The 13120-nt window shown below is 56.9% G+C and overlaps 1 protein-coding gene across 1 annotated transcript; it reads left to right on the top strand.

Moving 5' to 3' along the window:
• Positions 1–7074: 7074 nt before the first annotated feature.
• LOC115914530 (keratin, type II cytoskeletal 4-like) lies at positions 7075–12572 on the top strand. Its single transcript, XM_030967077.1, has 9 exons — positions 7075–7641; positions 8350–8567; positions 9656–9716; positions 10101–10196; positions 10288–10452; positions 10673–10798; positions 11169–11389; positions 11587–11621; positions 11723–12572. Exons 1-9 carry the CDS (start codon positions 7129–7131, stop codon positions 11971–11973), a joined length of 1686 nt encoding a protein of 561 aa, XP_030822937.1. The 5' UTR covers positions 7075–7128; the 3' UTR covers positions 11974–12572.
• Positions 12573–13120: the final 548 nt, after the last annotated feature.

Here is a 13120-nt window from a genome sequence, read left to right as displayed (position 1 = left end):
AGGACCAGTTTTGGGGTGCCAGGACCCATCCCAGGGTGCAAATACCTGTCTGGGGTTGCCTGGATCTCTCCCAGGTGCCAAGACCTATCCTGGGGTGCCCGGGTCTGTATTGGGGTGCCAGAACCCATCTGTGGGTGCCTGGGTTTGTTTTGGGGTACCAGGACTCATCCTGGGGCACCAGGGTCCCTCCTGGGGTGTCTGTGACCATGCAACGTGCCCAGGTCCCTTTTTGGATGTCTGTCTGTGTTTTGGGGTGCCAGGACCCATCCTGGGCTGTCAATATCTGTTTGGGGGTACGAGGGTCCCTCCTGGGGCGTCAGGACCCTTCAGGGGTGTCAGGACTTGTTTTGGGATAGCAATCCCCGTTTTGGGGTGCCTGGGTCCTTTCTTGGACGTCCAGAGCAGTTTTAGGGTGTCTGTGCCCATCCTGGGCTGCCTGGGACCGTTTTGGCATGCCGGGGCCCATTCCAGTTTTGGGGGGCCACGGCCCATTTCTGGGGTTTCAGGACCCATCTTGGAGTGCCAGGGTTTTTTTGGGGGTGGCCAGTTCCCTCAGGGGGTGCTAGGGCCCATCTCAGGTCTGTTTTGGGGTTCCCAGATACCCTCTGGGCTGTCAGAACCAGTTCCAGGGTACTTGGGTCAGTCTGGGGGTACAAGCACCTACCCTGGGCCCTCAGAGCTCATTTTGGGGTGCCTGGGTCTGTTTTGGAATGCCAGGGCTTCTTTTGGGGTGCCAGGACCCCCTTTTGGCCATTTTGGGGTGCCTGGGTCCCTCCGGGTGGGGCTTTGTGGGGCCCTTTTCTCTCGGGGTGCCACCGCACCCCAAAACCCCTGGCTACCCTCTGCCCCCCCCTCCTCCCCATTTTGGAGCAGCGGGGGGGGGCAGCGGCCTAATTTAGGGGTCCTGGCCCCCCAGTTGGTTTGGGGGTGTCGGGGGGGTGCCCGGGGCTGTTTGGGCTGCTGGTGGTAAAGATTTGGGGGCACGGGGCATGTTTTGGGGGGCTCAGAGCCGTTTGGGGGGTCTTGGAGCCGCCCTAAGGGTCCCCATGGGGGGAAGGGGGATCCCCCCCCCCCCCGTTAATCATTAACCCCTCGGAGCCCGGGAGGGAGGGAGGGTTTGGGGCTGGCAGCAGATCTGGGGGTCCCTCCATGGCTTGGGGGGGTGGGAGTGTCCGCAGGGTCTGGCGGCCTTGCAGGTTTTGGGGTGTCCCCCCCCCCGCCCAGTTCCATCCGCGGGCCGGGGGGTGACACCCTCTGTCCGTAATTAGTGCCAGCAGAGGGTTAACTAATTAAGCACCAATTAGTTGGGGAGCCGGGGAGGCGCTGCAGCCCCGCAGCACACGGAGCCCTCAGGGCTCCCCAGTTCCGCCCCAGGGGTTTTGGGGACCCTTCCCCGATTTGGGGGGGAGGGGAGTGAAGGGGTAGTCCCAAGCTGGGGGGGTCTCCCTCAGAGCCACCGCGAGCCCCTCAAATTTGGGGAGTCCCCGGGATTCGCGGGGGCCCTGAGCCTTTGGGGGGCCTTTGGGGTGAAGGGGGCGCCGGCTCGCGGGGGGGCTGACACTGCCCCCCCTTAAAAAAGGGGTGGGATCAGCGGTGCCCCCCCGGGGGTTAAACTGGGGTCACCTCCCTGCGCCCCGTTCCTGCCCCCCGGACCCCATGTCCGGTATTTTGGCCGGGGGTGCTGGTTTGGGGGCCTACAGGGTTCTTTGGCGGGGGGAGGGGTTTGAGGACCCCCGAGGGCTCCCCCGCAGCCCTCAGAGTCCCCCCGGCCCTCCCGGCCCGGTGATTTTGAGGTTCGCGGGCGCTGGAGGGCGGCAGAGGAGCGGGAATGGAGCCGCGGGGCGGGGAGGGGGGAGCCGGGAGTTGGGACCCCCCAGTTTCGGGCGGGGTGAGTCGGGAATGGGGGGTCCCCACTGGGAATGGGGGGTCCCCGCCCGGGTCCGGCTCCACGGGGAATTTGGGGGCTCGGGGGCGGGGGGGTGGTATTAGGGGGTGCATCTGGGGACACATGGGTTTAGGGGGGAGTCTGATGGGTTGGGGGGGTCGGGAGGGGTCTGGGGGAGTCTGGGGTGGATCTGGAGGTGCCTGGGGGGGGCAGGGTGTGGGTTTGGGGGTGTCTGGAGGGGTTTGGGTGTTGGGGGCTGCGAGGTCTGGGGGGGTCGGGGGGGAGTCGGGGGGGAGCTGGGGGGTGGGGGGGGTCTGGGGGTGTGTGCGGTGCTCTAGAAGTAGATGGGGGGGTCGGGGGGCTGTGGGGGGTGTGGGGGGTGCGGCCGAGCGGGGGGATCTGGGGTCTCAGAGGCTTCGGGGGTGTGGGGGGATCTGGGTGCTTCTGGGGGGGTTGAGCCCCACGGACCCTCCTGGTTGGAAATTGGGGGTCACGGGGACCCTGCAGGGAAACTGAGGCAGGGATTTTTTGTGGGGGGAGCTGGAGCCCTCAAGCTCGGTGGGACCCCCGGGATGTCACCCCGTGTCACCCTCAGCGCCATCTGGACTCCGGGGCGTGGCAGAGGACCCCTCCCATGACCCCCCCAGTGCCAGCATCCCCTGCTCGCTTCGCCCCCTTCCCCACGGGAGGGCACCCCAAACCAGGGAGGGGGCAACCATGGGCGGCTCTCTGGGGGCAGGAGGTCTCACCCCACCCCGCTGGGACACTGCGGGGGGACCTCGGGGGTCCCGGGGCACCCACAGGGTCCTGGGGAGGGATTGAATCCCCCTCATCACCCGAACCTGACAGCACTGGAGCTGCGGGTGCTGGTGGTGCCCGGGGAGGGAAACTGAGGCACGGGGACATCTCGGGGATCCCTCCCGACGCAGGATATGACCCCGAACCCACCCTGGGGGTTCATGCCCGAGACCTCGGGACCCTCCAGGGCTGGGGGGGGTGGGGAGGGGGCAGGCTGAGACCTGACCCAGCTCATCCCGTGGGTGGGGCCGTGACTCGCCCGCCCGGGGGGCCCCCTTTGGTTTGGGGGGTCCCTGAGCCTTTCGGGGCATCGAGAGGGAGCCGGGAGAGGGGACCTGGACCCTGGGGTCCCTTTGGTCCCTTCTGGGGGCCTTTGAGGGGTTTGGGGTGCTGGGGGAAATGGGAGTCCTCCGGTGTCTGGGGCTGGGGTTGAGCTCAGGGCGTTTGGGTTTCACAGCTTTGGGGGGGTCCCTGCTCCTTCTGGGGTCATCTGGGTTCCTCTTGGGATGGGAGGAGTAGGGTGAGGGGTTTGGGGGTGCTGAACTGTTGGGGGTGGTTCTGGGGCCTCATGAGGAGTGGTGGAGGAAATGTGGGGGACCCTGCCCTTTGGGGGTCCCCCTGTGTCTGAGGATGAGGTCAGGCCCGGGGGACGTGGGGGTTTGTGCCCCCCCAGATGTTCCTGCTAGGGAACCTGAACCCCCATTTCCACCCCTGAGGGTCCATCCAAGCTCAGACCCCCCAAATCCACGAATGGGCTTCTTCTCCTCGAACCCCACCTCCCCATGGAGGGCATCCCCAAAATCTGGGGGCTCAGACAGGCACTTCCTGCCCCGCAAATGTGCCTGGATCAGGGAGTCCTCAGCCCCCATCTCTGTCTTTGTGGGCCTCCCCCCCCAAGCTCAGCCCCCCACAGATCCACCTCCTGAATGGGCTCCTTCACCCCAAAACCCACCTCTCCACAGAGGGGTCCCCCAAAATCAGGGGCTCAGGGGAGCACCTCCTCACACAGATGTGTCCAGGGTGTTTTTGGGGGGGTCTCTGCCCCACAGTGGGGTATCCCTGCCCCGTATCGGGGGTTGGTCCCCTGGCTGCCACCCGGGTGGGGTTTTGGGGTGCAGTGACAAGCTGGGGCCTGTCGGGGCAATTAGCTGCGTAATTAGCGTCGGGAGGAGCCGCCCAAACTCTCGGTACTTTCACACGCACACCCCTGCACGCCTCTCCTCCCGGCGCCCCAAAGCTCCTCCCATCCCCTCCCCACGATCCCCCGCAGCCCCTGAGGCTCTGCGCCCCCAGACCCAGCACATTTGGAGTCAGTGTTGCCTTTTTAACTGGGGGGAGATGGGCAGTGCCCCCGGAGCTGGGGAACCCCCAGGAAGGGGGCCTTGGGGGTGTGGCCTGGGGTATGGTCTCGTTTTTGGGACCCTGGTTGGGCTTTGGGGGACATTCCGGCCCTTTAGGGGCAGTTCTAGATTTGGGATCCCAAGGGCCTGGGGAGGGAAGGATGGAGAGAGGGTGGGGGAGAGATGGATGCTGGGATACCCTGGGGTGCAGCCCACCTGTTTCTCACCCTCAGGAACGTGGGGAGAGTGTGATGGTGCAGCTGGGGGGCCTACTGGGTTCAGCCCCCACCAATCCCAATGGTTTTCCCTCAAAAACACGGGATCCCCCCCACCCTGAGCACCTACCCTGACCCTTTTAACACTGAATTCACCCCATTTTGGTGTCCTTTTTTGCCGCCCATGTGGGAAGAAACAGGGAGACCTGGGTATCCAGTGGGTCTTTATTCCCATGGGATGTTCACGTGGATTCCTGTGGGACCCCCAGGGTCAGCCCTACCCCTGCTTGGGGCCCACCCCCACCCTGTCACCCCCTCGTGGGGATCACGGGGGGCTGTCAAGTCCAAGTGGGTGCTCCTTGCTGGGGCTGCCTCCTTGATGATCCCAATCCTCCTTCCCTGGGATCTATTTCCCAGCACTGGGGCTCAGATGAGCTTTCCCTCTGGCTGGGCATGGTGTGGGGTCGCCCCCTGGCAGTGGGACAGCAGGAGAGGTGACACCAATGGCACCCCAACAGGAATGAGCCAACCCGCCCCTGGGGGCTGTGACCCCTGGGATTGGGGGTGCCGTGAGCTCCTGCTGCCAGCTCTGCTCCCGCCGTGGATCCCGGGGCGCCTGGGGCTCTCGGCAGTGCCAGGTGCCGCCCGTCTTCTGCAACACCTGCTTTGATCTCCCAGGAATCCATCTTGTTGTTCCAGCCGCCACCACTCCTGCTCCCAGCCCTGCAATTTCCCAGCTCTGTGGCTGCCAATGGAGAAGCCAGGAGTTTCCGGATCTGAGGTTTTCCCAGTTTAACCCAGTCCCAGCACGGTTCTGGGGTGAAAACGGCTGTATTTGGGCTCTGCTTCTGCTACACAGTGCCCTGGCTGGGACTGCTGGGCACCCGTGCTGGTGGTCCCGTGGGATACACGGGGAGGGTGGTAGTTGGGGTGCTGGGTGGGTGATGGTGGCCAGTGTTGGGTGGGTGACAGTGGCCAAGACTGAGCAGAGGATGGTGTCCAACGTTGGGTAGGTGATGGTGGCCAACACTGAGTGGGGGATGGCCCTCCATGGGTGCCAGTGTGTTAGGTGGGTGATGGTGGCCACCACTGGTGGGTGGATGGTGGCCAATGTTGGCTGGCGATGTTGCCCAGCATTGGGTGGGTGATGGTGGCCAGCACTGGTTGGGTGACAGTGGCCAACCTTGGACCCTCAGCTTTGCTCCTGATGCATTCCTATCCCGGCAAGCGCTGGAGCATCTGAGATGCTCCACCTTGGAGCTCAGGAGGGATTTGGGAACTGATCCCATGTCCTGGTGAGGTGTCTTCACCCCTTGGTGGCAGGGTGGGGCAGGGCTTTGCTGGCCCAGCAGCTGCTTGGGCAAGTGCTGGGCTAACCGCAGGGCAGCAGCTGGGCCAGGAGCTGCTGCTGGAGCCACCCTGGGAACTCCTGGCAGGAATGCTCTCTGCCCGGGCTCCAACAGGTTCATTCAGTTCTGGGGCTGATCAGCCGGTTGCGTAAGGTGAGGAGATGCAGCCGCCGCCTTCTTCCGTCAGTTCAAACTGCTTCTCTCCTCCAGCTGGAAAACTGGGGAACCCCGGAGGGTGGGAAGGGGTTTCCAGGTGGGATTGGGGCATGCAGGCCGTGCATTGTTCAAGGGGACCATCCACTTCCCTGTTCCCTGCACTGCAAATTCCCTGGGGCTGAAAATCCTGGAGCTTCAGGAATCCCCAATGAGATTCAGGAGGAAACACCGGGACATGCACCCAGACCTAGATTTACATCTTTTCAGTGAAAAAAAAGCCGGGGTGAACAGTCTTGGAGCTGAAACTGGTTCCACAAACCCCTCCCAATAAACGGGATAATCCAGAACTGAATTTTATTGGCAGTGTGGGGTTGGGGGAAGTTTTGAGGCTTTTTATTTGTTTTAACAGTGGGATAAACCGGGATCCTCAATGGAGGCAGCTCAACACCTCATTTAAATAGAAATTTAAAGCAATTAAGCAATTAAATTGTTGTTTTAACAATGGCTTAGGCTGGAAGTGGCTTTGCAGAATACCATGTGCTGACGTGCTGTGGAGGGACTGGAGATCCACAGGGACCCTCAGGAAACATCACAAAATCCCTGGAAGGTTCCTCAGAGGAGGGATGTGATCCCCTGTCAAAGTTGTGGGTCAGGGAACAGTCTTGGTCCTGCTGGGGTGTGCCCAACACCTATATTGGGATATTTCAGTCTCTGCAAATCCCAGTGTGTCCCACCCAGCTCAACCTGTCACTCAGAGGGATCCAGAACGACTTCAAAATGCTTTCAGAAGGTTTAAGAAGGTTTTAAAATCACCTTTATTGACATAAATGTAGTTTTAGAACCCTGCCCAACACTAATGCTCCCAGTTGTGAAACACTTTGGACAACCCACGTCACCCCTCCTCGGAGCAGGAGGTTGAAACTGAGTGCATCTGAGGGTGTGCCTGGGAGCCTGGGTTTTTGTTGGAATTCAGTGAACCCAGCCACTGGAGTCAGGCCGAAAGTGACAGATTTAGCTAAAACAAGGGTTTCCCTCGAGGGCGTGATACATAAGAGAGTTCACGGGGCTTTGGCCACGGCCCAGGGAATTTGGGTTGGATTTCGCCTCCAACACCAACAATACTTTTGTTTTTCTTTGCACTCTGGGGAGTGTTTGCAGGCAGGTCATGGTTGTGCCAAAGTGAGGAGGGCGTCCTTTCAAACCTGAAAACAATGAAAAGAATGAAACCATCCCCAAAAGGTGACATCTCCACACCCCCCTGGCACCGACCAACTCCCTGTGCCCATAAAAAGGGGGACCCAGCAGCTGCTCCCACATACTTGGCTTCTCTCGCCTCTCAAGCCCCAGCCTCAGATTTTTGCTCATAATTTTGGGGACCCTTCACCATGTCTCGCCAGTCCTGTGCTCTTGGCAAGGGGTTCAGCTCCAGCTCTGTGTGCTTCGGGGGCAAGAACAAGGTCACGTTTGGCTCCATGCCCCGTGGAGGATGCCGGGGACCTGCCGGTGGCTTCAGCAGCAGGAGCCTCTATTCCCTGGGGGGCAGTAAAAGCACCTCCCTGGGAGGATTTGGGGGGGCTGGTGGTACCTGCAGAGGCTTTGGAGGCCAAGGAGGCTTCGGCCTCGGGGCCGGAGCCGGATTTGGGGGTGGCTATGGTGCAGGGTGCTTTGGTGGAGGCCCTGGCAGTGGCTTTGGTGGCTTTGGTGGAGGATTTGATGGTGGGATGGGGGGCCAGGGCTTCCCCCCATGCCCCCCGGGTGGCATCAGGGAGGTGACCATCAACCAGAGCCTGCTGGCCCCCCTCAATCTGGAGATTGACCCCGAGATCCAGAAGGTTCGGACACAGGAGCGGGAGGAGATCAAGAAACTCAACGACAAATTTGCCTCCTTCATCGACAAGGTTTGGAGGGGGCTTCACTCCGGGATGGGCTCTGGAGGGTGGGAATGACCAGGAGATGCTCATCCAGGGGCACCCAGAGCTGCAGTTGCCCAGATCACCATAAACTGAAGGTGTTTAGAGCTGTTTTTAAGGGGAAAATGGGCTATTTTATGGGGCACATTGGGCTGCTTTGAAGGAGCAGTTGAATTTTTTTGGGTGTTTGGGACTGTTTTTAATGGGATTTTGGGAGCTTTAGGCTTCTTTTAAGGAGAATATGTGATTTAGGGTGACTTGAGCTATTTTAAAGCAGAAGGTGGGATTTTTTAAAAATATTTTCATGGGGATGTTGGGATTTGGAGTGTTTTGGATTATTTTTAAGGAGAAGATGGGATATGTAGTGATTTAGGCTTTTTTAAAGGAGACGATTGGACTTTTTGTGTGTTTTGGTCTAGTTTGAAGGTGTTGGGACTTTTTTGGCTATTTTGAACAAGAAGATGCCAAAGCCATGAAGTTCATTGTGTTTCTCCTGCTTAGAGACTCCAAAATTGGGAAGGGGACGTCACCCCCTTTTGCCTACTCGCCCCATTCACTGTGGTCCTACCTGTCCTGTAGGACTGGGGAGTTATCACACATTAAATGGGAATAAAATATGGAAAGCACATGGGGGGAAAAATCAATAAAAAGATGGGGTTTTGAAGGGAAAATCTGACTCTTTCCCCACCTGTTCAGGTCCGGTTCCTGGAGCAGCAGAACCGAGTCCTGGAGACCAAGTGGAAGCTGCTGCAGGAACAGGGTGGCGCAGGAACAGGGGGCAGGAACCTGGACCCTTTCTTTGAGACCTACATCAGTGGGCTGAGGAAGCAGCTGGATTGTCTCTCCAGTGAGAAGCACCAGCTGGACACAGAGCTGAAGAGCTTCCAGGACATGGTAGAGGACTTCAAGACAAAGTAAGTTGCTTGAGGTGTCTGGTGGTGAATAATTAGAAAGAAAAATTCACTTCAAACAGTGAAAAAAGGAGAAATATTGACAATAATTATCAATATTGATTTTTTTTCCCGATGGTTAGAAAATGTAAAATGTTTTGGGAAAAGTGAGTTTGGATGAAAAGTGGTGATTTTTCAAGGTATTTCTCTACTTTTCTCAGATGTTCTCAATATATTGGTCGAATTGTGCTTCTTCCTGAAGGAGGATCCTCCACTCTTTGTCTTCCTCAAGAAGGAATTCCTTAAGAATCAGTGACATTATGATTTAATTTAATAATCAGTTGCTAAACCCAGCTCTAATTTCCTTATGGATTTCCTCATGATTCTTTACATAATATCATTCAGGATTTGAGGATTTCTGTGGAAGGCTGACAAGAAGAAAAAAAAAGAAAAAAAAAGGAAAGGAAAAGTAAAGACTATTTTCCTGCTGTTAGTTATTATAATAATATATAATTTATTTTAGTCTAAAAATATGAACATAAAATGTGTCCAGTTTGAAAAAGTAGAACAAAGACTGGAGAAAGGAATCCACCTGAGGAATTACAAAAAACATTGGGCAAAGAAGCCTGGGAATCATGGGAATCCACAAGACCTGGGATCAACCAGAGGCTGCTGAGTGAAAATTGACTTTATATTTGGAGACGAGCATCTGGAAAATTTGAGTCCATTTGGGATTCTGGGGTGTCCTGCGCAGGGCCAGGAGCTGAACTCGATGATCCCTGTAAGCCCCTTCCAAATCAGGAGATTCCATGGTACCTGTGAGGAGTTGAAGGTTCTTGGATCTCATAGAAGGAGCTTGGAGTGGCCGCAAGCACCAGGACTCCCTTTAGCAGAGCCAGAATTCCTCTTTCCAGGCTTTCCTCACCCAGGTGCTGGAAGTGCAGGAGCCAGGGCTTGTCCTGAAAGGCGAAGTGCAATTCCCTGTCCATAAATCTCCCTCATGGCAGATCTATTTTTGCTGGGTTTATGAGTCTGAGGCCAACAATGTTCATTAGTCTGAGCCTGAGCCAAAACAAGCAGCCAGATTCCATCTCCCTCCTTCCCATCCACAGGTACGAGGAGGAGATAAACAAAAGGACAGCAGCTGAGAATGAATTTGTGCTCCTGAAGAAGGTCAAGTCCTTGCTTTTTAACTAAAGGGGCTCCAGGAGAGCTGGAGAGGGACTTTGGACAATGGCCTGGGGTGACAGGACACAGGGAATGGCTTCCTACTGCCAGAGGACAGGGATAGATGAGATATTGGACAGGAATTCTTCCCTGTGAGGGTGGGGAGGCCCTGGAATGGATTTCCAAGAGGCTGCCTGACCCCTGGAAGTGTCCCAGGCCAGGTTGGACGGGACTTGGAGCAGCCTGGGATAGTGGAAGGTGTCCCTGCCCATGGAAGGGGGTGGAATTGCATTTAAAGTCCCTTCCAACCCAGACTCTTCTATGATTCCATGAAATTTTAGATTAACTGGTGTGTGCTGAGCAGGTTTTCTCATCCCATCTCTGCTGCAGGATGTGGATGGAGTCTATATGGCCAAGGTGGAACTCCAAGGAAAATTGGATTCTCTGTTGGATGAGATCAACTTCCTCAAGTGTCTTTACGAGGCAGTGAGTACTGTGGGGCACCGGGATGGGGGAGGGTTGTGACACCATAAGGAAGCTCTGGAAGGGCTAAATCCTGGTTGGGCATTACCTGCAGGAGCTGGCCCAGATGCAGAAGACGGTGTCTGACACCTCGGTGGTGCTGTCCATGGACAACAACCGGAACCTGGACCTGGACAGCATCATCGCCGAGGTGAAGGCGCAGTACGAGGAGATCGCCAACCGCAGCCGGCTGGAGGCCGAGTCCTGGTACCGGTGCAAGGTGAGGGTGGCACACTCTGCTGGGGTTCTCCAGTGTCCAGGGGCATGGGAGAGCTACTGGTGGCAGCTCTGGCCATGGCAAGATCTGGAACGTTGCTGGTGCTGGCCCATTCAGAGTGGACCTGGCACCGATTTTCTCTCCTTGGCTTCCCTGTGGTGATGTGGGAGCAGCTGTGAGGTTACAATGGACTCAACATGCTCCTCCTGCTTCATCCCACCAGTATGAGGAGCTGCAGGCAACCGCAGGCAAGCATGGAGACAGCCTCAAGGACACCAAGACTGAGATCTCAGAGCTCAACCGCATGATCCAGAGGATCCGGGCTGAGATTGACAGTGTGAAGAAGCAGGTGGGGGTTATGTTTTTGGAGCAATGGGGAGGACCTCTTGGTCATGCCTTCTAGGACTTCCCTGAAGGCAAATAAGTGTGGTGGGAATTGCTGGGCATGGGAGGGACCTGGGAATAGCTGAGCCTGAGTGGCTCTGGCACATGTTGCCCAGAGAAGTTATGGATGCTCCATCCATGGAAGTGTCCAAGACCAGGTAGGACATGGCTTGGAGCAATGTGGGATAGTGGAAGGTGTTCCTGTGCATGCTTCAGATCATCTTTAAGGTCCTGTCCAACCCAAACCATTACATGTTTCTCTGATCTGGGATTATGGCTGCATCTCTCACTGGCTGCTCCCACCCCACTCATCCAACCCATGCCTTGCCCTCCAGTGTGAGACCATTCAGACATCAATTGCGGATGCAGAGCAGCGCGGGGAGGTGGCTCTCAAGGATGCCAGGGATAAACTGACTGAGCTGGAGACAGCCCTGCAGAAAGCCAAGGCTGACATGGCCCGGCAGCTCCGGGAGTACCAGGAGCTCATGAACGTCAAGCTGGCCCTGGACATCGAGATTGCGACCTACAGGAAGCTGCTGGAGGGCGAGGAGTGCAGGTGGGTGGGATACAGCAAGAATTCCAGTGTATCCTGATCAGTCAATGGGAAAAACGTGTACCATCATCTTCATAAACATTAATGGTGTTGTGGACCACGGTCCTGTGGCTGTGTCAGTGGACCAATCCTGACTTCATGGAGTTGAACCACTCCAGATGCTCTGGCTGGATTTGACACCCCATCTCGTTTCCTTGCAGGATGTCTGGAGAGTGCCAGAGCTCTGTCAGCATCTGTAAGTACTGTTCCCACAGGAGTGTGGTGGGCTAGGACTGGTGCTCCCAAACTTCTTGGTGGCATCAGAGGTAACCTGGTGCCTTTTGTTTCTCTCTGCAGCCGTGGTGGGCGGCAGCAGCTCCGTGGGAGGCGGATATGGCAGTGGACTGTGCCTTGGAGGAGGAGGAATTGGCTTTGGAAGTGGGAAAGGCAGCTGCAACACAGGCAGTGCTGGTTTATGCTTCAGCCTGGGAGGGGGTGGATTTGGTGCTGGGGGTGGATTTGGCTCCCTGGGTGGGGGATCTAACTCGGTGGTGGTGGGGGGATCTGGCACCATCCTGAAGAACAGTGGCCCCACCAGGAGAGCATAGGAAAGGGATCAACCCCCCAACCACGGCAGCCAGAGAAGAAAGGGAGCGAACTGCACGATGACCCCCCAGTGACCACCTGGTAAGGACTGAGATTCCCAACAGCAGCCAAGAACAGCTCAATCCTTTGCGCTCCCATCCAGCTGCTGGACATCAAGGTGCCCAGCTCTCCTTTGGGAGCGGGACCTGCCCACTCATGGGGAGCCCCAAACCTGGCTGGGATGAGCCCAGCACCCTCCAAGCAAGAGGCGCCCAACCACAGGCAGGAGCGGGGATGGATCCGCCCGCTGCTCTGAGTGTGCAGGGGAGCTTTGGCTTCTCTCAAGCTCTTGTGCTGGATCCAGCCGTGGTGCAACTTTAATCAATGTCACTCATCAGCCGCAGCTCGAGCTCCAAAACAGGAATTTCCTCCTGGTGCCTTAGCTGAAGATGTTTCTCACCCAACTGACTTTTTAGTTTGCTCCCTCAGAAGTTTCACTCGTGCTGTTGTAAAATGTTTATTTTTACTCAGGGTTCACCTTTTCCTTGGGACCATGGGAACAATCACGTGTGTTTGCTTAAGCCTTTCTCCTTGGCATGTGCCATCCCCCAATAAACATAAGAGGCAGAAACCTGGTGTGGTTTTCTCCCCGACCAAAGAGTTTCATGTTGTAACAAGTCTCATCTTCTGATGAGATCTGAAAACATTTCCTGACTTTCTCTTGCCCTTTGAAGTCTGAATTTAAAGGAACTCAGGTGAAGGGGTAACCGGGTCTCCTCTCACCCCACCGTCTCAAAAAATGTGGGGAGTTTGTGAGTTTTGCAGAATAAGGAGGGTCTCACTGGGGAGGCTGAAGGGACGTTGGGTGCAAAATGACAGTGACACAGTTGGGGGTGTCTTTGGTGACAGCCCTGGGAATGAGCCTACTCCTAGCAGAGAGAAAGAGGCAGCCCCTGGATCCTCCTACGTGTCCTGCAGGATCCCCAGACGTGGCAGAGATTGTTGTTCCACCATTGTCCCCACCAGGTCTGAGCAGACTTTCAGACTCTGTAGATTTTAGGAGACTCTTCCCTTCCTCCTTCTCTTCCTAAGCCCTTCCCATGCTGGAGTTAGCCAATTTGGGATGTTCCCCAGCTATCCCACCTCTCCCTGGCCACTGTGCCTGACCAC

The sequence above is a fragment of the Camarhynchus parvulus genome, chromosome 29 (genome assembly GCF_901933205.1).
Source record: "Camarhynchus parvulus chromosome 29, STF_HiC, whole genome shotgun sequence".
NCBI classification, from domain to species: domain Eukaryota; kingdom Metazoa; phylum Chordata; class Aves; order Passeriformes; family Thraupidae; genus Camarhynchus; species Camarhynchus parvulus.
This window is presented reverse-complemented; position numbering and strand designations above follow the sequence as displayed.